We start from the raw sequence: 22,363 nt of genomic DNA, 5'->3' as shown, positions 1-22,363 counted from the left end.
TTATCAACTAAGAACTATTTTACCTTCTGCTTGAAACCAGGAAAAGAGTTTCAGGAACTGAAAAACTTTAAGCTTTTTTACCCATAAATATCTTCAAACTGGAACTTTATTCCCGAGAAGTATTCATAGTTGTACGTTCCTTAGGGCCATTCTTTTGTTTTGGGCGCCTAAGAAATATTTGGAAAAAAAAATGTCTGAAATTCTAATCTTGTCTGGTTTAAAAAAAAACCCATGATAGGGTGAACAAGAGGAATCTTAATGATTTTCTTGCCTTAACACCCAACAGAATAATGTAAAAACTAATTTAGTACTACTGCTAGGAATTCAAAGCTCCTGTTTTTCAAAACCTGTGTCCCACATTGCTGTATCCTTCCTCCTGGAAGTGCTACCTGCATTGAATTATTCCCTAGTTCTCCTCCATCCACAGGCTGTCTGCAGAGTCTTTTGCTAGCATTCTTGCTCTATCAGCAGGATGTCTTTCGGTGTGAGGAAAGGTTTTGTGAACAACACTTCTATGGCATTCGCACCCCCCGTGGTGTGTAAGTGCACAAGGCTTGAGCTTTTTCCAAACCTTTCTTGGGTCTCCACCACTTTTCCCTTTGCACATGCACACAAATTATGAGCCCTGCACTCACAGGATAACATAGTGTGCACAAAACATTCCTGGGATTATTTGCATTAAATTGGTTCTTAGTGCACAAATATGAACTCAGCTTATAAAAAAGTAGCACAAAAGAAAAAATGTGTTTATGTAGTCTTTCAAAAATTAGAAAGAACATTGGTCTACACTTCTGGCTTTCAGCCCTATTCGATTCTTGCATTGTATGCTCTTCTCTGGATGTTTATGTTGAATATTTGAGATTTAAATAAATGTACTGACAAATTATTCCTGTCCCCAGTGAGCTTTAGTTTCCAAGTAGTGCATGTTCTCTCAGCAGAAATGAAGTAATGACTAAAATTATTATTGTACACAAGTTTTCAGTTTCTATTAAGGAGGGTTTAGGGATTTGTAGAGATTCTGAGGTTTCAGTAGCTCTATGACTTCTATAGATGAAGAAATGTGATAGAAATTTAGGGACCCTTAGAATTTTCATCTCCAACTTTTTTTCTGGTTTTCATTATCTGCCCAATGGACAATTAAAGGTGAATTTTAAAAGCCCGACATGCAAATATGTTGAGTTTGTGCGCCCACAGCGAATTTTAAAAAGCACCCGGATATGCACATCTCAAACGTTTTCAGAAGGGGCAGGGCATGGTCATTCCGAAGCCAAGGCCCCCTGCATAATCATCGGTCCAATGGTCATTACAGTTCAAACAATTTTGTTTAGACTTTTTATATGCTCATAAAAAATAAAGTAGCATACTTCCCATTTGTTACACCCGACATGATATCCTGTTTCAAACCACTGCTTCATGGGCTTCTTGTTGTTCGCAACTCCATGAAGGCAAGTTTTATCTAAAATGATAAAAATCCAGCATTACAAAAATAGCGTGCGAGACAATCGCGATTTTCACTTCAAGACAGCTTCTGAGGAGAAAAGTTAACAATATGTACACCATAACGATCATACAGAGACTTACTTATTGCTGACAATCTACTTCCTTGTCAGCAGCCATCTTGAGTAAGCTGTCATTATCAGTGTGATGTCATGAGACGTAAATAAAATGTAAGGATGTCAATCAAATAGAACCATCCACTCAATTTCTTTATTCAATCCAAAAGGTACAATATGGGAAGTAGGCTTTTATTTTTTATGGCATATAAAAATTAAAAAAAAAATTAGTTTGAACTGTAATGAACATTGGACCGATAATATCTGTCAGCGATAAAAATACTGAAAATGAAAAAAAGTTCTTTTCGACATCCATGGGGTGTTATGAAAGTCCTTAGTTAAAAAGAAATATTGACTAGTGGTTTTCTCTGTGTGAATTTATCAGTTGGAATGAAGATTTAATATTGTTTTCTAAGACTTTGTTTTCGGTTATAAAGCTGGAAATAGCATCAGTGCATGGCCCTTTTAAAATACCCCGATTTACGCAGTAGAAGCAGTATTTGCACAGTCCTACCAAACTTTGGTGCACCTGTGCACGGCCAAGCAACTTTATAAGACGTGTACATATGCATGTGTATGTTATAAAATAGCCGCGTCCCTGGGCACAGGCTGACGCACAGCAGTTTGAAAGTTACCATCCCTGTGTATGGGACACAGAATTTGCTTTGTGTTCTGAACTGTTCACTTCTCTGTGGAATCTCTCCATGTGCATATGACTTTCTAGAGAGCAGAGGTGCTCTTATGTGTGCTTCTGAAATGCTTTGGGTCTTGTATGTAGGCAAAATGTACAAGTCCATGAGAGGAGTGGTGGAGCACAGGGGCTCCATGCTAACATCAGGACAATGCGTGTAAAACTTATCAGCAGACCCTTCAGTGTCCACACACAACTGCATGGGACCATTATTATTGCCCTTGCTGATGGCAGGAAAAGGAGCAGTGCTTGTTGATGCAGTCCTACTAATATCAAAATTGTTTCTGTCCCACAGGTTGTGAGATTTTGGCACTTGATGGCACTCAGGGACCCATTACCATGGTTTTAGAAGAAGACGGCACCATAGTAGATGATGAAGACTACTTTCTCTGTCTGCCTCAGAACACTACATTCGTGTTCCTGTGCAAGAATGAGTCCTGGATTTCCAGCAGTATAGGTACAAAAGAACATCCCTTCATGTGATTCTGTCAGTGCAATACTACTGGAAGCCTGAGCAGGTGATTCAGGTGAAGCTTTCAGTCTTCAGAAAATGTCTTATTCCAGCACTACCCATGTCCCTCGAGTCAGGGGAGGGTGATTTCTATGGCTGGGATCTAGATATTGTCCTACTCAGTTTTATGAATGATTTGGATGATAAAATTAATTGACAGTATCAAACTGAGAATGGTAGCAAACCCCTGGAAGGCTAGGATTGGAATTCAAAATGATCTAGACATTTTGGAGAAGTGGTCAGAAATAAACAGGATGAAAAACTCAAAAGACACATTTATTTTATTTATTTATTTATTTGTAAGTTTTTATATACCGAAGTTTAGCAACAGGCCTTCACCCCGGTTTACAGGTATAACAACATATTACAGGCGTAACACAATAAGTCTAACATTAGATACAGCTAGGTTAAAGCATCAGATACAGCTAGGTTCAGACAACAGAAACAATAGGGTATAAATAGTTGCTTATATATCAGCAGATTAGGTATAGCATCATTTACAAAAAGGTTAAATATCGCAAACATAACTGTGGGAGGAGACGTGGGTTTCCTTCGGGAGAAACAGCATAGAAACATTACTGATACATATGATTATGGGGGTAGATATGTGGCAAGGTCGGAGATAGTAAGACATTATGAACATTTAGTTGTTTATGTTAATGAAGACAGATTTGTCATGGAATTAATGTTATCCATTGATAGAGGATTCTCTGCTATGTAATTTCTCGAGATTATGTAGGATATTTATTTATTTATTTATTGAGTACATAAGTTCAAAATTTAACAATAACGTTGTAACATTGATGACCAAAAGATAAAGGAAAGAAAGAAAAAGACTTAAACAATTAAGTTGACAGGTCTTATTGAGCATAAAAATTATAACGTATAAGTGAGAAAGTCTCAAGTGTCCTGCAGCAAGAGATTAGATACCGAAGTAGGTAGTGGTATGGAAAATGGGGGTTTGTGAAGAAGATATGCTCTTGCTGGTTGGAGGGGAAAAAATGATGATCATTGTCCTGGAAAAGCTTGGCTAAAGAGCCAGGTTTTAAGTTTTTTTTTGAATGAAGAGTGGCAGAGCTCAAGCCGAATGTCTGGTGGGAGCGCATTCCATTGAATGGGGCCTGCTGTAGATATGGCACGTTTATAATGCGAGGATTTTGTTGAAGGTACATAGAGTGTGCCTTTATATGCTCCTCTGATGGGTCTAGAGGAGGAGTGAGAGCGTAGTTGGTTACATAATTGAAGAGGAGAGATATTGTGAATGGATTTATGAATTACGGTGAGTACTTTATATAGGATCCTTTGCTTTATAGGCAGCCAGTGGAGGAGCTTGAGAATGGGGGTGATGTGATCTCTTTTATTCGTATTGGTAAGGATTCTGGCTGCAGAGTTCTGTAGCATTTGGAGGGGTTTGATGGATGAATATGGAAGGCCAAAGAGAAGCGAATTGCAATAGTCGACTTTTGATAGAATAATGGCTTGTAGGACCATCCGAAAATCATTGAAATAAAGAAGAGGCTTCAATTTTTTTAAGACTTTTTTAAGATATGGTAGTGTGAGGTCGATTGGGTTTAGAAGGTTCAATTGGGTGGGTTGCTGTAATAGGGGCTGGGTGGTGATTGAGGTGGTTTTGGTTATTAAAGATCATAGAGAGGGTTGAGATCATGGTGTCTGACAAAAGTGCAAATGCAAAGGCCTTCTCTTAAAGAAAAAATAATCAAATGCACAAAAATATAAAAAAGGCTAAGCCTAGTGTTGCATGAGATCTAGGCATAATAGCAGCCCAGATTGAATGTGAAGCAGCGATGAAGTGCTAATATAAATATAATTATACTGGGGTGTAATAACATGAATATTACATATAATCCTTGTGGGCACTTCCCACTGCAGGAATAAGCAAGCAGTGAACCCTTGACAGCAAAGAGAAATTCTTTATTGGTACAATATCTTCCAAAGTAGTGCAGAATAATATATAGCAGAGTACATGCAGAGATTGAGGCCCACCTCCTCCAAACCTGTATGCCAACGTTTGCATAATATTTTTCAAGTGCTTAGTATTAATGTCTTATCTCAAATATCCTAATAATACTTAATAGGAAAAAGCATAAGCATTGTCAAGTTAAGTGTAAAGAATTGATAAGGCAGGCGAAGAGAGAATTTGAAATGAAATGGCCGTAGAGGCAAAAACTCATAATACATTTTTTTTAAATATATCCGAAGCAAGAACCAACAACAGGGTAGATACTGAAAGCAACAGTGGGATTCCAGGTGCTCTGGGCACAGTTTGATTCCTGCTCTGGTCCCACAGATGACATCAAAGTGGCACGGCTAAGCAGACCCGGATTCCTATCAACAGCAGGGAAGATGCTGAATGCAGCAGCAGGGTTTCAATTGATCTAGGCACAGTCTCATTTCTGCAGCTTCTTTGTCTCTACTGTGCTGTCTGATTTGCATATAACTCCTTTCTGTAATGCATAAAACATACTAAGTAAGAAGCCAGGTATCGCCCAATGTATTACCGCTACCCTTAATATCCATGAAGCTTACTCAAAAGATCATTTTGTTTCTCTAGACAAATGGACTTCTTGGCCTTTCACAAAATGAGTTCCTTATCTTTGTTAGATGTTACTAATCCTTTTAAAGATTCAGTTCATAATTTGAGTATTATGTTTGATAGTAGATTATCTTTTCAACAGCATTTTCAAAATATTTTGAAAACTGGCTATTATAAACTGCATCTTTTAAGGCATTTGAAATACATTTTGAAACAGATTTCAAATCTATTGGCCATGCTTTTGTCCTAAGTATGCTGAAACATTGTTTCTCACAGGATAACAGGATGTTAGTCCTCACATATGGGTGACATCACAGGATGGAGCCCAATCACGGAACACTTTTGTCAAAGTTTCCAGAACTTTGACTGGCCCCTACTGGGCATGCCCAGCACAGCACCAACCCTGCAGCCAGCAGGGGTCCCCCTTCAGTCTTCTTTTTTCCACGCAGCAGTAGCCTCGCGGTAAAGGAGCTCTGCAGAGATTCCTGACAGGAATTTTCCTCACAGAATTACTAAAAGTTAATTTGCCCCCACAGGGGTCCCTCCTTTAACTTTTTTCAGACCCGTTTTCCATTGATTACCGTCAAGTTTGGCCCTTGCGGCCTACTGGCTGTCGACCGTACCGTGGCTCGATTTTTTTCCACAGCCATGGCGTCGGGGTTCCGTCGGTGCCCGAACTGTAATCGCACCATGTCCATTACAGACCCCCATAAAGTCTGTTATGTGGTCTAGGACGCGAGCACGATGTCTTGACCTGCACCAAATGTGCCCTAATGACACCAAAAGGTCGCAAGGCCAGAATGGAGAAGATGAAACTTCTCTTCCATGCTCAAACCCTGACTCCGTCTATTGCATCGACGTCGTCAGAACCGGCACCGTCAATTTCGCACCAGCATCGACCACCGCCGGAGACCGTCTGGCATCGACGACATCTCGGCCATCGACACCCTCTACTCCCCCCTCAGGACCAAGGGGATCGTAGAGACAAACATCGCCATCGACACCGGAAGTCTCGGACCATCGAGGGAGTGAAATCATCAACCTCGCAATCGCCGAGCCGCCATCTAAGAAACCCCGTCCAGAAAAGGCACCGACCTTTTTGGCGACCGGGTCCCCGACAGGGGATCGGGAGCCGCGACTCCGCCTTTAACGGTGGTCCCTCCAGCTATGCCTCTGCCTCCTTCTTCTGTTCCGGAGCCGGGGCTGCTTGCTCCAGGTCTCCGAGAAGAACTGGACTGGATGGTTCAGGCGGCCATCGACAAGGCGATGCAAACGACTCCAGGTTGCTCCGGCACCGATTGCGGAACCGTCCACCGACTCGATTCCAGCAGTGTTGACACCGCTGCTCTCCAGGATGGAAGCGCTCATTGCCGCTTTTCAACCGATGGACCCCGGGTCTCCGATGTCTCCGGTGCCTTCCCCGCTTACATTGTCATCGGGAGGAGAAACACCGTCCCGCATCCCTCCATCTGGAGTTCTGCTTCAGCCATCGATGCCGATACGTCCCTCACCACCGATCCAGCCATCGGTGCTGATACATCCATAGGCGCCACCGAGCCATCCATCGATACCCTCTATGCCTGCGCCGGTGCCTTCGATGCCTTCATTGGTGCCTCTGATAATTCCTTCGGAGCCTAGACCAAGACCTTCAGGTATCTCACCATCCCGTCCCCCTCTGCATCCTAGAGGGACAGGTGCTGATCCCTACGACACCTGGACTGATGATTCCTCCCCAGACACTGATGATTTACCTTCACCACCTTCACCCACTGAAAGTAGGAAGCGTTCTCCTCCAGAGGACCTCTCCTTTATAAATTTTGTGAAGGAAATATCTGAATTGGTTCCTTTCCAATTGCAGACTGAACAGGATGACCGACATCAGATGATGGAGTTGCTCCAATTCTTGGATGCTCCAAGGAAATAACCTCCATCCCTATCCACCAGGTGCTTCTGGATCTCCTCAAGAAGAACTGGGAACATCCTGGCTCCATTGCTCCAGTGCATAGAAAAGCTGACACTACCTATTTGGTGCAGGCAGCTCCAGGCTTTCAGAAAACTCAATTGGATCACCAATCTGTAGTTGTTGAATCTGCACAAAAAAGAGCAAGGAGATCAAAGCCTCACACTTCTTTTCCCCCTGGCAAGTAACAGAAGTTTCTAGATGCCATTGGCCACCGAGTATTCCAAGGCTCAATGCTCATCTCCCGGATTGCTGCTTATCAGCTCTATATGACCCAATATAATAGGGTCATTTTTAAGCAGATACAAGATTTGACAGATACCCTGCCTCAACAATTCCAAGATCAGCTTCAAACCCTAAAAAACAAGGGTTTTGAGGCAGGCAAGTATGAGATCAGATCATCCTATGTTATCTTTGATACTGCTATCAGAGTATCTGCAGCAGCTATTTTGGCAAGGAGATGGGCCTGGCTCAAGTCTTCTGACCTTCGCCCTGAGGTACAAGACAGGTTATCTGACCTACCCTGTGTAGGAGATAACCTATTTTGGGAACAGATTCAACGGACAGTGGCGGAACTTAAGGATCATCATGAGACTCTCAGACAGCTCTTTCTGATACCATCTGACTACTCTTCAAAACTGCCCTTCCGAAAGGACTCTAAGAAGTCCTTCTTCCGGCCGAAGAAGTCCTTTGTGCCACCAACCAGATCCCATGCCACGAGACCTTTTCAAAAAGCCCAGTCTCGTCAGACACGGAAACAAAAGCCACAAGCAGCTCCTCAGCTAGGTCCTGCTTCAGGTTTTTGACTTCCACCTAGAGAGCAGCAGCCAGCCACTATTGCCTCACATATCAGTGGGAGGCTGACTGTGCCATTTCAACAACATATGGCACTCAATCACATTAGACCAATGGGTACTGGTGATAATTGCCCAGGGTTACCATCTGAACTTTCTCTCTTTGCCACCGGACCTCCCCACCTCTACCGACGTGGAGAACATCCGATCACTCCAACTTTCTGGAACAGGAGGTCTCCCTCCTCCTCCAGTCCAGGGCAATAGAACCCGTACTCTACTCTCAGCACGGCCTAGGGTTCTATTCCCGGTACTTTCTAATACCCAAAAAATCAGGAGGTGTTCATCCTATTCTGGACCTACAGGCCCTCAACAAGTACCTCCAGCGAGAGAAATTAAAAATGGTAACCTTAGGCTCGCTTCTTCCTCTCTTACAAAGAGGAGACTGGCTCTGCTCTCTAGACCTCCAGGATGCATACACTCATATTGCGATAACTCCATCTCATTGCAAATACATGAGGTTTCTAGTAGGCCCCAAGCACTGTCAATACCGAGTGCTTCCATTCGGCCTAGCCTCTGCGCCACGAGTCTTCACGAAATGCCTCGTAGTGGTTGCAGCCTTCCTAAGAACTCAGGGTGTTCACGTCTACCCCTATCTAGACGATTGGTTAATCAGGGCTCCCACTCAGTAAGCTGCTCAGTTGTCCCTCAGTCTAACCTTACACACGCTAATTTCATTAGGATTTCTCGTCAACTACGACAAATCCTACTTAGTCCCATCTCAAACCTTATCGTTCATTGGGGCAGACTTGGACTCTCACTCTCGTGTCTCTTGCACACCAGCTGCAGTCCCAGCACTCCGCAACTGCACGCCACTTCCTCATCCTCCTGGGACACATGGCGTCCTCAGTTCAAGTCACACCAATGGCCCGTTTGGCTATGAGAGTCATGCAGTGGACTCTACGGTCACAATGGACTCAAAGCATTCAGCCCCTGTCGACCATTGTCCACGTAACCAACTCACTCCATCAGTCTCTTGCCTGTGGAAAAATCAGAACAATCTCCTCCAAGGCTTGCCCTTCCAGGCCCCAGACCCTCAAATAACTCTCACCACCGATGCTTCCAACCTCGGATGGGGAGCCCATGTGGCCAATCTGCAGACACAAGGATCTTGGTCTCCAGAGGAAGCCAAACACCAAATAAATTTCCTGGAGCTTCAAGCAATCAGATATGCTCTCAGGGCATTTCAGGATCACCTCTCAAATCAAGTTATCCTGATCCAGACGGACAACCAGGTGGCCATGTGGTATATCAACAAACAGGGAGGCACAGGCTCCTTCCTTCTGTGTCAAGAAGCTGCATAGATATGGGCGGAAGCTCTCTCCCATTCGATGTACCTCAGGGCCACCTACTTGCCAGGAGTGGACAATGTGTTGGAAGACAAGCTGAGTCGCATCTTTCAACCGCATGAGTGGTCTCTCAACCCGTCGGTAGCGAACTCCATCTTCCAACAATGGGGATATCCTCAGATAGACCTCTTTACGTCTCCTCAAAACGCAAAGTATAGAACTTCTGCTCTCTCATTCACAGCAAAACACTCTCAACCCAGAGACGCATTCTCCGTCTCGTGGGCAACCGGTCTACTTTATGCATTCCTTCCACTTCCTCTTCTCTTGAAGACTCTCGTGAAATTACGTCAGGACAAGGGAACCATGATCCTGATAACACCTCACTGGCCACGCCAAGTGGTGGTTTCCAATTCTTCAGGATCTCTCCGTTTGCAGGCACATTCCCTTAGGAAAGGACCCGCTTCTGATCACTCAAAGCGACGGGTACCTCTGCCACCCCCAATCTTCAAGCCTTGTCCCTGACGGCCTGGATGGTGAAAGGTTAATCCTTCAGCCACTTAACCTTTCTGAACCAGTTTCCCGTGTCCTGATTGCTTCACGGAAGCCTTCCATGAGAAAATCTTACTCTTACAAATGGAACAGGTTTACGTCATGATGCTCTTCTCAGTCCCTTGACCCCTTTACCTGTCCAATCATGAAGTTTCTGGACTATCTCTGGCACTTATAAGTGTCAGGTCTAAAAACTTCTTCCATCAGAATGCATGTCAGTGTGGTAGCCGCCTTCCATACAGGTGTCGGGGATGTACCCATATCAGTACAACCCCTTGTAACACGTTTTCTGAAGAGCTTGCTTCACCTCAAGCCTCCACTGCGTCCTCCGGCCTCTTCTTGGGACCTAAATCTGGTTTTGGGTCGGCTCATGAAGTCACCATTCGAGCCTCTCCAATCCTGTGATCTTCACTATCTCACATGGAAAGTGATTTTCCTTCTGGCAATCACTTCCGCTCGCAGAGTTAGTGAATTACAGGCTCTAGTTACTTATCCACCTTACACTAAACTTCTGCAGGACCAGGCAGTACCTCCGCACTCACCCTAAACTTTTGCCTAAGGTAGTTCGGAGTTTCATCTCAATCAGTCCATTATACTACCTACCTTTTTTTTTCTCAGGCCCCATTCCAATCCAGGAGAGCAGGCTCTGCATCCCTTGACTGTAAACGGGCTCTAGCCTTCTATCTAGACCGTACAGCTGCCAACAGGAAAAACACTCAACTGTTTCTCTTTCCACCCTAACAAGTTAGGGCAGCCTGTGGGTAAGCAGACTCTCTCCTCCTGGTTAGTGAACTGCATATCCTTTTGTTATCAACAAGCAGGCATTCCACTTCAAGACCGTGTTAAGGCACACTCTGTGAGGGCCATGGCGACTTCAGTAGCGCACCTACGCTCTGTGCCGCTTCCTGACATTTGCAGAGCTGCCACCTGGAGTTCTCTCTACACCTTTACAGCCCATTATTGCTTGCACAAAGCCGGAAGACAATATTCCATCTTCGGCCAATCTGTCCTGCGTAACCTATTCCCAACATGACGTACCAACACCCTTCCGCCTGCCCGGTGGGGTTCAGGATGCCCTCGGCCAAACTTCATCCCAATCCTAGTGCCTTGCACACCTGGGTACATTTGGTGCATACTTGGACATCCTCAGCTTGGTACTCACCCATATGTGAGGACTACCATCCTATTTGTCCTGTGAGAAAGCAAATGTTGCTTACCTGTAACAGGTGTTCTCACAGGACAGCAGGATGTTAGTCCTCATGAAACCCGCCCGCCACCCTGAGGTGTTGGGTTTGTAACGTTTTATTATTTTATTTTTCAGCACTGCCTGGAGCTTTTAAATAAGACTGAAGGGGGACCCCTGCTGGCTGCAGGGTTGGTGCTGTGCTGGGCATGCCCAGTAGGGGCCAGTCAAAGTTCTGGAAACTTTGACAAAAGTGTTCCGTGATTGGGCTCCATCTTGTGATGTCACCCATATGTGAGGACTAACATCCTGCTGTCCTGTGAGAAAACCTGTTACAGGTAAGCAACATTTGCTCTTTGTTTATTGGGCTTCCTAGCTGTCGACTGCAAGCTCTTCAGATTTTGCAAAATTCCGCAGCTCACCTAATAACTGGGTCTCAGCATTGGGAACATATATCCCCTATATTAAAGGAACTTCATTGGTTGCTGATTGAATATTGAATTAAATTTTAAGATTCTTACAATGGTTTTTAAGTCTGTGAAGTCCATTATGCCTAGTTATTTGTCTGATTTGTTACAGACCTATGTCCCAAAACGGACATTGTTTATTTTAAAAACATATTTTTATTTATTTATTTAAAAACTCTTCTATACCGTCGTTAAGTTAGATAACCATCACAACATTGAGGTCCACTGATGATAAATTTTCTTTCCATTCCTACTGTAAAACTGGCACAGTTGAATGAAACGGTTCAGAGATCATTTTTTGTCTCGGGGCCCACTTTATGGAATGCATTGATGTCTTGTTTGTGCTCACTTGATGACCTTAAGCAGTTTAGGAAATTGCTGAAGTCAGTTCTTTAGGCAGGCCTATGTTATGATATGCTATGATATGAAATAATTGTTTTTATTTTCTGTTTTTTATTTTATTTGACTTGTTTTGTTATTTTACTGTTATTCAATTGTATGGCTATGTTATAACTGTTTAGTTTGTTTTGTAATCCATTTAGTACATATTTTGATATGAGGAATATAAACATTTTTTAAATAAATCCCACCAGCTACTGTACAGACTCTGCCCCATAAGCTATCCCCTGCTTATATTGTAAGCTCTGTTGAGTGGGACTGTCAAATACAAAGTATTGATAAGGAGGGCAAAGAGCGAATCTGAAAAGAAGCTTGCCATGGGAACATCGGTATATAAAAATTAAAAATAAATAAATAAATAAATAAATAAACACTTTTTCAGATATATTTGAGGTAAAAAGCCTGCGAGGGAGTCTGTTGGACCATTAGATGATCAAGGGGTAAAAGAAGCACTTAGAGATGACAAAGCCATAGCAGACAGACTAAACTAATTGTTTGCTTTGGTATTCACTGAGGAAGATGTAAGAGATATACCCATGCCAGAAATGATATTCAAAGGTGATGAGTCAGAGGAACTGAAACAATTCTCAGTGAACATAACATAAGAACATAAGATATGCCATTCTGGGTCAGACCAAGGGTCCATCAAGCCCAGTATCCTGTTTCCAACAGAGAGCAATCCGAGTCACAAGTACCTGGCAAGTTCCCAAACCTTAGACAGATCACAAGCTACTATTGATTATTAATTACTGTCATAGGAGTTTATGGATTTATCCTCGAGGAACTTATCCAAACCTTTTTTTTAAACCTAGTTACACTAACTGTTGTAACCACATCCTCTGTCAATGAATTCCAGAGCTTAACTATGCACTGAGTGAAAAATAATTTTCTTCTATTTGTTTTAAATGAGCTACTTGCTAACTGCTTGGAGTGCCCCCTGGTCCTTCTATTTTCTGAAAGAGTAAATAATCGATTTACATTAACTTGTTCAAGTCCTTTCATGATTTGTAGACTTCTATCATATCCCCACCTCAGTCCTCTTTTCTCCAAACTGAATAGCCCTAACTTCTTTAGCCTTTCCTCAGAAGGCAGCCATTCCATGCCCCATATCATTTTGTCACCCTTCTCTACACTTTCTCCAGTGCAGCTATATTCTTTTGGAGATGCGGTGACCAGAATTGCACACAGTATTCAAGGTGTGGTCTCACCATGGAGCGATACAGAGGCATTATGACATTTTCCGTTTTATTTTCCATTCCCTTTCTAATAATTCCCAGCATTCTGTTTGCTTTTTTTGACTGCCGCAGCACACTGGGCTGGCGATTTCAATGTGTTATCCACTGACACCTAGATTTCTTTCCTGGGTGGTAACACCTAAGATAGAACCTAACATTGTGTAACTACAGCAAGGGTTATTTTTCCTTATATGCATCACCTTGCACTTATCCACGTTAAATTTCATCTGCCGTTTGGAAACCCAATCTGTTAAGAAGCCTGGCCAAAGAGCCCATGGCCGGCTCTTCTCACCTCTTCTCTGCGGTATGGGGGACTCTGTCCCACGACACAGCACGGCAGGAATGCCGTCGCCGTCACCCTCCAGGCCTCGCAGGGTTCATCCACCACTGAGCCCCGTTCCGACCAGGGCCTTCCCTAGCGCGCGCGCCTGCCTGCAGGACTTAAAGGGGCCACAACGCACTAGGGTTGCCGGGCCTCTCTGATGACATCACTCCCGCGGGAGTATTTAAGGCAAGCTCTGGCAACCAGAGCTTGCCTTTGCAACTGGCTTCCTCCGTAGTTGTCTGGGCTCCTGCTATTGCACCTGTCACTAAGAATCTTTTCGTTGGACCACTGCCTGATTTCGACCTCTGCTTGATTGACCACGCTCTTCCTCCAATTCTGGTTCAGCGTCTACTGTCTCTTCGCCTGTCTGTACCTGCGCACCCCCAGGTAGTACCTTTGGACTGTCTCTTGGTACTGACCCCGACTTGCTTCCTGATCCGTCTCGTCTGCCTGCTGCCTGTGACCTCAGCCTTTTCTTTGACTCGCCTGCCTGCCGCCTGTCTTCTGACTTCGGCCTGTCTGTGACCTCGTCTGATCTCCAGTATCTGATCTCTGCCTTGTTGACCATCCTTTGGACTGTCCTCTGGACTCTGATCTTTGCCTGTCTCACTTCGTCTCTAGATTCTGGTGTTGTTCCTTGCCTTGACATCATAACACTGTGCTGGTTCTTCTTGCTCCATCAGATCTCCAGTCTCGACCCTCGAGTGCATTCTCCCTGTGACTGTGGGCACGCCGGACTTCTACTCTTCCCAGAGACCCTGCGAGGCCACCTAAGTCCAAGTGGCCCGGGTCCCTACGGGCTCCTCCCAGGGGGACCTCAGGCTTCCAGTGGGGAAGCTGACACCTAGCCTCTGTCTCCTCCAGTTGCTCCGTTCCCCCTGGGGCTTTTGCCTTCTGTTTCTTTTCAGGAGGTGTTCCATCTCTGCTCCAGGACAAGGGTCCACCCCCCGAGCGCAACAGGTTGCAAAGGCCATGGACTCCACGGAGTCTCCTGCCCTACAGGCTATCCCTGTGGCACTCCACTGTTTACCTCCCTCCACTGAGGAAAACTGACCATTTAATCCTACTCTCTGTTTCCTGTCTTTAACCAACTTGGCAATCCACAAAAGGACATCTCCTTCTATTCTATGACTTCTTAGTTTTCTTAGAAGCCTCTCTTGCGGGACTTTGTCGAAAGCCTTCTGAAAATTCAAATACACTACATCCACTGGTTCACCTTTGTCCACGTTTATTCATTCCTTCAAAAAAATGTAGGAGATTTGTGAGGCAAGACTTCCCTTGGGTAAATCCATGCTGGCTGTGTCCCATCAAACCATGTCAATCTAAATGTTTTGTGATTTTATTCTTTATAACAATTTCCATGATTTTTCCCAGCACTGAAGTTAGGCTCACTGGTCTATAGTTTCCCAGATCACCCCTGGATCCCTTTTTAAATATTGGGGTTACATTGACCATCTTTCAGTTTTCAAGTACATCGGATGATTTTAATGATAGATTGCAGATTTTTACTAATAGGTCTGAAATTTCATGTTTAGTTCTTTCATAACCCTGGGGTTTATACCATCCTGTCTAGGTGATTTTACTGCTCTTCAGTTTGTCAGTCGGGCCTACCACATCTTCCAGGTTCACCGTGATTTGGTTCAGTTGATCTGAATCATCACCCATGAAAACCTTCTCCGGAACGGGTATCTCTCCAATATCCTCTTCAGTAAACACCGAAGCAAAGAAATTGTTTAATCTTTCCACGATGGCCTTATCTTCTCTAAGTTCCCCTTTAACCCCTTGATCATCCAATGGTCCAACTGACTCCCTTGCAGGCTTTCTGCTTTGGACATATTTTTTAAAGTTTTTATTGTGAGTTTTTGCCGCTACAGCCACCTTCTTTTCAAATTTTCTCTTAGCCAGTCCTATCAATGTAACTTGCCAATGCTTATGCTTTATCCTATTTTCTTCTGATGGATCCTTCTTTCAATTTTTGAATGAAGATCTTTTGGCTAAAATAGCCTCTTTCACCTCACCTTTTAACCATGCTAATAATCGTTTTGCTTCCTTCCACCTTTCTTATGCGTGAAATACATCTGGTCTGTGCTTCTAGGATGGTATTTTTTAAGTGTCCACGCCTGTTGCACACTTTTTACCTTTATAGCTGCACCTTTCAGGTTTTTTCTCACTATTTTTCTCATTTTATCAAAGTTTCCCTTTTGAAAGTTTAGCGCTAGAACCGTGGAATTACATACTGTCCCCCTTCCAGTCAGTAATTCAAATTTCGATCATATTATGATCACTATTGCCAAGCAGCCCCACCAGCGTTACTTCTCTCACCAAATCCTGCTCTCTACTTAGAATTAGATCTAAAATTACTGGGGCAAATTAACAAACTAGAGAGTTGCAAATCACCTGGACCAGATGGTATATATCCCTGAGTGCTGAAAGAACTGAGAAATGAAATTGCGGACCCGCTGTTGGAAATTTGTAAACTATCAATAACATCATCTATGATACCTGAAGACTGGAGGTTTGCCAATGTAATGCCAATTTTTAAAAAGGGATCAAGTGATGATCCAGGAAATTACAGACCAGTGAGTCTGACGTCTTTGCCAGGCAAAATGGTAGAAGCTATCATAAAGAACAAAATTACTGAACATGTAGATAAGCATAGTTTAATTGGACAAAGCCAACATTGATTTAGCTAAAAGAAGTCTTGCCTCACAAATTTGCTACACTTTTTTGAGGGGGTAAATAAACATGTGGATAAAAGTGGGCCACTTGATATAGTGTATCTAGATTTCCAGAAAGCATCTGACAAAGTCCCTCAAAAGAGGCTTCTTAGGAAATTAGAAAGCCATGGGATAGGGGTCAGTGTCCTATTGTGGATTGCCAACTGCTTAAAAGATAGAAAACAGAGAGTAGGGCTGAATGGTAAATTTTCCCCAATGGAAAAAGGTAAATAGTGGAGGCCCCAGGGATTTGTTCTGGGCCCAATTTCTTTTTTTAATATATTTATAAATGACCTGGAAATGGGAACAAGTGTGATTAAATTTGCCGAAGACACAAAATTATTCAAAGTTGTCAAATCACAAGAGGATTGTGAGAGATTGCAAGAGGGAGTCTGGCATGCACATGGCAAATGAAATTTAATGTAGACAAGTGCAAAGTGATGCACTTAGGGAAGAGTAACCCAAATTATAACTACAAAATACGAGGTTCCACATTAGGAGTCACCACTCAGGAAAAGGATCTAGGTGTCATTGTTGAAAATATGTTGAAAATCCTTGCTCTGTGTGCAGCAGCAGCCAGGAAAGCAAACAGAATGCTGGGGATTATTAGGAAAGGAAAGGAGAATAAAACAGAGAATATCCTAATGCTCTGTATTGCTCTATGGTGCATCCTCATCTTGTGTTCATATATCATACACAACAGAATGCTGGGATTATTAGGAAAGGAATGGAGAATAAAACAGAGAATATCATAATGTCTCTGTATCACTCCATGGTGCATCCTCATCTTGTGTTCATATATCATACACAAACAGAATGCTGGGGATTATTAGGGAAGGAATGGAGAATAAAACAGAGAATATCATAATGCCTCTGTATTACTCCATGGTGTGACCTCATCTTGTGTTCATATATCATACACAAACAGAATGCTGGGGATTATTAGGGAAGGAATGGAGAACTAAAAACAGAGAATATCATAATGTCTCTGTATCACTCCATGGTGCGACCTCATCTTGTGTTCATATATCATACACAAACAGAATGCTGGGGATTATTAGGAAAGGAATGGAGAATAAAACAGAGAATATCATAATGCCTCTGTATCACTCCATGGTGTGACCTCATCTTGTGTTCATATATCATACACAAACAGAATGCTGGGGATTATTAGGAAAGGAATGGAGAATAAAACAGAGAATATCATAATGTCTCTGTATCACTCCATGGTGCATCCTCATCTTGTGTTCATATATCATACACAAACAGAATGCTGGGGATTATTAGGAAAGGAATGGAGAATAAAACAGAGAATATCATAATGTCTCTGTATCACTCCATGGTGCATCCTCATCTTGTGTTCATATATCATACACAAACAGAATGCTGGGGATTATTAGGAAAGGAATGGAGAATAAAACAGAGAATATCATAATGCCTCTGTATCACTCCATGGTGCATCCTCATCTTGTGTTCATATATCATACACCAAACAGAATGCTGGGGATTATTAGGAAAGGAATGGAGAATAAAACAGAGAATATCATAATGTCTCTGTATCACTCCATGGTGAGACCTTATCTTGTGTTCATATATCATACACAAACAGAATGCTGGGGATTATTAGGGAAGGAATGGAGAATAAAACAGAGAATATCATAATGTCTCTGTATCACTCCATGGTGCATCCTCATCTGTGTTCATATATCATACACAAACAGAATGCTGGGGATTATTAGGAAAGGAATGGAGAATAAAACAGAGAATATCATAATGTCTCTGTATCACTCCATGGTGCATCCTCATCTTGTGTTCATATATCATACACAAACAGAATGCTGGGGATTATTAGGGAAGGAATGGAGAATAAAACAGAGAATATCATAATGCCTCTGTATCACTCCATGGTGCATCCTCATCTTGTGTTCATATATCATACACAAACAGAATGCTGGGGATTATTAGGAAAGGAATGGAGAATAAAACAGAGAATATCATAATGTCTCTGTATCACTCCATGGTGCATCCTCATCTTGTGTTCATATATCATACACAAACAGAATGCTGGGGATTATTAGGGAAGGAATGGAGAATAAAACAGAGAATATCATAATGCCTCTGTATCACTCCATGGTGCATCCTCATCTTGTGTTCATATATCATACACAAACAGAATGCTGGGGATTATTAGGAAAGGAATGGAGAATAAACAGAGAATATCATAATGCCTCTGAACCACTACATGGTGCATCCTCATCTTGTGTTCATATATCATACACACACAGAATGCTGGGGATTATTAGGAAAGGAATGGAGAATAAAACAGAGAATATCATAATGCCTCTGTATCACTCCATGGTGCATCCTCATCTTGTGTTCATATATCATACACACACAGAATGCTGGGGATTATTAGGAAAGGAATGGAGAATAAAACAGAGAATATCATAATGTCTCTGTATCACTCCATGGTGAGACCTTATCTTGTGTTCATATATCATACACAAACAGAATGCTGGGGATTATTAGGAAAGGAATGGAGAATAAAACAGAGAATATCATAATGTCTCTGTATCACTCCATGGTGCATCCTCATCTTGTGTTCATATATCATACACAAACAGAATGCTGGGATTATTAGGAAAGGAATGGAGAATAAAACAGAGAATATTATAATGTCTCTGTATCACTCCATGGTGCATCCTCATCTTGTGTTCATATATCATACACAAACAGAATGCACAGGATTATTAGGAAAGGAATGGAGAATAAAACAGAGAATATCATAATGCCTCTGTATCACTCCATGGTGCATCCTCATCTTGTGTTCATATATCATACACAAACAGAATGCTGGGGATTATTAGGAAAGGAATGGAGAATAAAACAGAGAATATCATAATGCCTCTGTATCACTCCATGGTGCATCCTCATCTTGTGTTCATATATCATACACACACAGAATGCTGGGGATTATTAGGAAAGGAATGGAGAATAAAACAGAGAATATCATAATGCCTCTGTATCACTCCATGGTGCATCCTCATCTTGTGTTCATATATCATACACACACAGAATGCTGGGGATTATTAGGAAAGGAATGGAGAATAAAACAGAGAATATCATAATGCCTCTGTATCACTCCATGGTGCATCCTCATCTTGTGTTCATATATCATACACACACAGAATGCTGGGGATTATTAGGAAAGGAATGGAGAATAAAACAGAGAATATCATAATGTCTCTGTATCACTCCATGGTGAGACCTTATCTTGTGTTCATATATCATACACAAACAGAATGCTGGGGATTATTAGGGAAGGAATGGAGAATAAAACAGAGAATATCATAATGTCTCTGTATCGCTCCATGGTGCATCCTCATCTTGTGTTCATATATCATACACACACAGAATGCTGGGGATTATTAGGAAAGGAATGGAGAATAAAACAGAATATCATAATGTCTCTGTATCACTCCATGGTGAGACCTTATCTTGTGTTCATATATCATACACAAACAGAATGCTGGGGATTATTAGGGAAGGAATGGAGAATAAAACAGAGAATATCATAATGTCTCTGTATCACTCCATGGTGCATCCTCATCTTGTGTTCATATATCATACACAAACAGAATGCTGGGGATTATTAGGAAAGGAATGGAGAATAAAACAGAGAATATTATAATGTCTCTGTATCACTCCATGGTGCATCCTCATCTTGTGTTCATATATCATACACAAACAGAATGCACAGGATTATTAGGAAAGGAATGGAGAATAAAACAGAGAATATCCTAATGTCTCTGTATCACTCCATGGTGCATCCTCATCTTGTGTTCATATATCATACACAAACAGAATGCTGGGGATTATTAGGAAAGGAAAGGAGAATAAAACAGAGAATATCCTAATGCCTCTGTATCACTCCATGGTGCATCCTCATCTTGTGTTCATATATCATACACAAACAGAATGCTGGGGATTATTAGGAAAGGAATGGAGAATAAAACAGAGAATATCCTAATGCCTCTGTATTGCTCTATGGTGCATCCTCATCTTGTGTTCATATATCATACACACACAGAATGCTGGGGATTATTAGGAAAGGAATGGAGAATAAAACAGAGAATATCATAATGTCTCTGTATCACTCCAAGGTGCATCCTCATCTTGTGTTCATATATCATACACAGACAGAATGCTGGGGATTATTAGGAAAGGAATGGAGAATAAAATAGAGAATATCCTAATGTCTCTGTATCACTCCATGGTGCATCCTCATCTTGTGTTCATATATCATACACACACAGAATGCTGGGGATTATTAGGAAAGGAATGGAGAATAAAACAGAGAATATCCTAATGCCTCTGTATCACTCCATGGTGCAAGCTCATCTTGAGTACTGGATGCAGTTCTGGTCACCGCATCTCAAGAAAGATACAGCAGAATTAGAAAAGGTACAGAGAAGGGCGACCAACAGTTCCCCTATGAGGAAAGACTAAAGAGGTTAGGACTCTTCAGCTTGGAGAAGAGACGGCTGAGGGGAGATATGACAGAGGTCTATAAAATAATGAGAGGAATGGAACGAGTAAACGTTAATCAGTTGTTTACTCTTTTGAAAAGTACAAATACCAGGGGGACACACAATGAAGTTACTGGGTGATACATTTAAAACTAATAAGAGAAAATATTTTCTACTCAATGTAAATTAAGCTCTGGAATTTGTTGCCAGAGGATGTGGTGAAAGCTGTTAGTATAGCTGCGTTTAAAAGGTTTGGACAAGTTCCTGGAGGAAAAGTCCATTAAGAATTAAGGGAGAGTTGCAGAAATCCACTGCTTATTCATGGGATAAGCAGCTTGGAATCTATCGACCCGTTGGGATCCTGCCAGGTACTTCTGACCTGGCTTGGCCACTTTTGGAAACAGGGCTTGATGGACCTTTGGTCTGACCTAGTATTGTGATGTTCTGTGAGGGTGTTACTGTCCTGCCTTGTGTTCTTTTGTTATATTTACTCCTGGGGGAATTCTTCGCAAAAAAATTTAAAATTCTGCGCACAAGAACTGAAAATTCTGCAAAATTTATATTGGTCAAAATAACACAATTTACAAGACAGTCTTTAAGTAATTACATTTTAAATTATTACAGAAAAAAAGTTGTTACTTAAAGTTGCAGAATTTTAAATATTTTGAGCAGAATTTCCCTAGAAATTCACTGTAAGTGTCCCTTCCACTCACTCTCCCTACTCCCCTGGCCAGTTTGCCCTCTCAGGCCCCAACTCCTCCACCTGCCAATATCTCTCCCCTTCAACCCTTTCCACTCTATTGCCAGTCCCAGACTTTGACCCTGTTCTCAGCACTGCCCCTCACACAGGCTCCCTCTGTCCCTCCCTCTCTCACACACATGCTCCCTCTCTCTAATACACAGACACACATCCCCTCACACAGGCTCCCTCTGTCCCTCCCTCTCTCTAGTACACATACACACACCCTCAAACAAGCTCTCTCACTCTCTTGCACACACACATCCCCTCATCCAGACTCCCTCAATACCTCCCTCTCTCTAGTACACATACACACACCTTCATACAAGCTCCCTCACTCTCTCGCACACACACATCCCCTCACATAGGCTCCCTCTGTCGCTCCCTCTCTCTAATACACATACACACACCCTCATACAGGCTCCCTCACATGCACAATCCCTTCACACAGGCTAGCACCCTCACATACACACGATCCCTTTTTCATACACACGAGCTCCCAATCTCTCACACACATACACACTCCTTCACAATCTCCTCATATAGGCTCCCTCTCTCTGAAACCCACACTCAAGCATCCCCCCAGCCCCCCTCTCTTAACTCCCATGCTCTCTCTCACCCTTCTGCTCTCTGTCACCCTCCCCTCCCCCACACCCCTCCCCTCACATAGGCTCCCTCTCTGAAACCCACAGGCATCCCTCCACTCCCCCTCTTACCAACCAAGCTGTCTCTCACTCTCCCCCCACACCCCTCTCCTTTCTCACACACGCATTCTCTCTCACCCGGCATCCCCCCCACCCCACCCTCTCTT

The 22,363-nt window shown here is 42.7% G+C and overlaps 1 protein-coding gene across 3 annotated transcripts in view; it reads left to right on the top strand.

Annotated features, from left to right (window-relative positions):
- Positions 1 to 22,363, top strand: part of DFFA (DNA fragmentation factor subunit alpha) — a 39,373-nt gene that overhangs the window by 6,884 nt on the left and 10,126 nt on the right. For all 3 annotated transcript variants that reach the window (XM_029579139.1, XM_029579137.1, XM_029579138.1), the window contains exon 2: positions 2,540 to 2,701. In XM_029579139.1, the coding sequence (XP_029434999.1) occupies positions 2,584 to 2,701 (118 nt within the window). In that variant the 5' untranslated portion in view covers positions 2,540 to 2,583. The remainder of the gene's footprint in view (positions 1 to 2,539; positions 2,702 to 22,363) is intronic.

The sequence above is a fragment of the Rhinatrema bivittatum genome, chromosome 15 (genome assembly GCF_901001135.1).
Source record: "Rhinatrema bivittatum chromosome 15, aRhiBiv1.1, whole genome shotgun sequence".
Classification (NCBI taxonomy): Eukaryota; Metazoa; Chordata; class Amphibia; order Gymnophiona; family Rhinatrematidae; genus Rhinatrema; species Rhinatrema bivittatum.
Note: the sequence above shows the minus strand (reverse complement) of the source record. Positions and strands in the feature narration are given on the sequence as shown.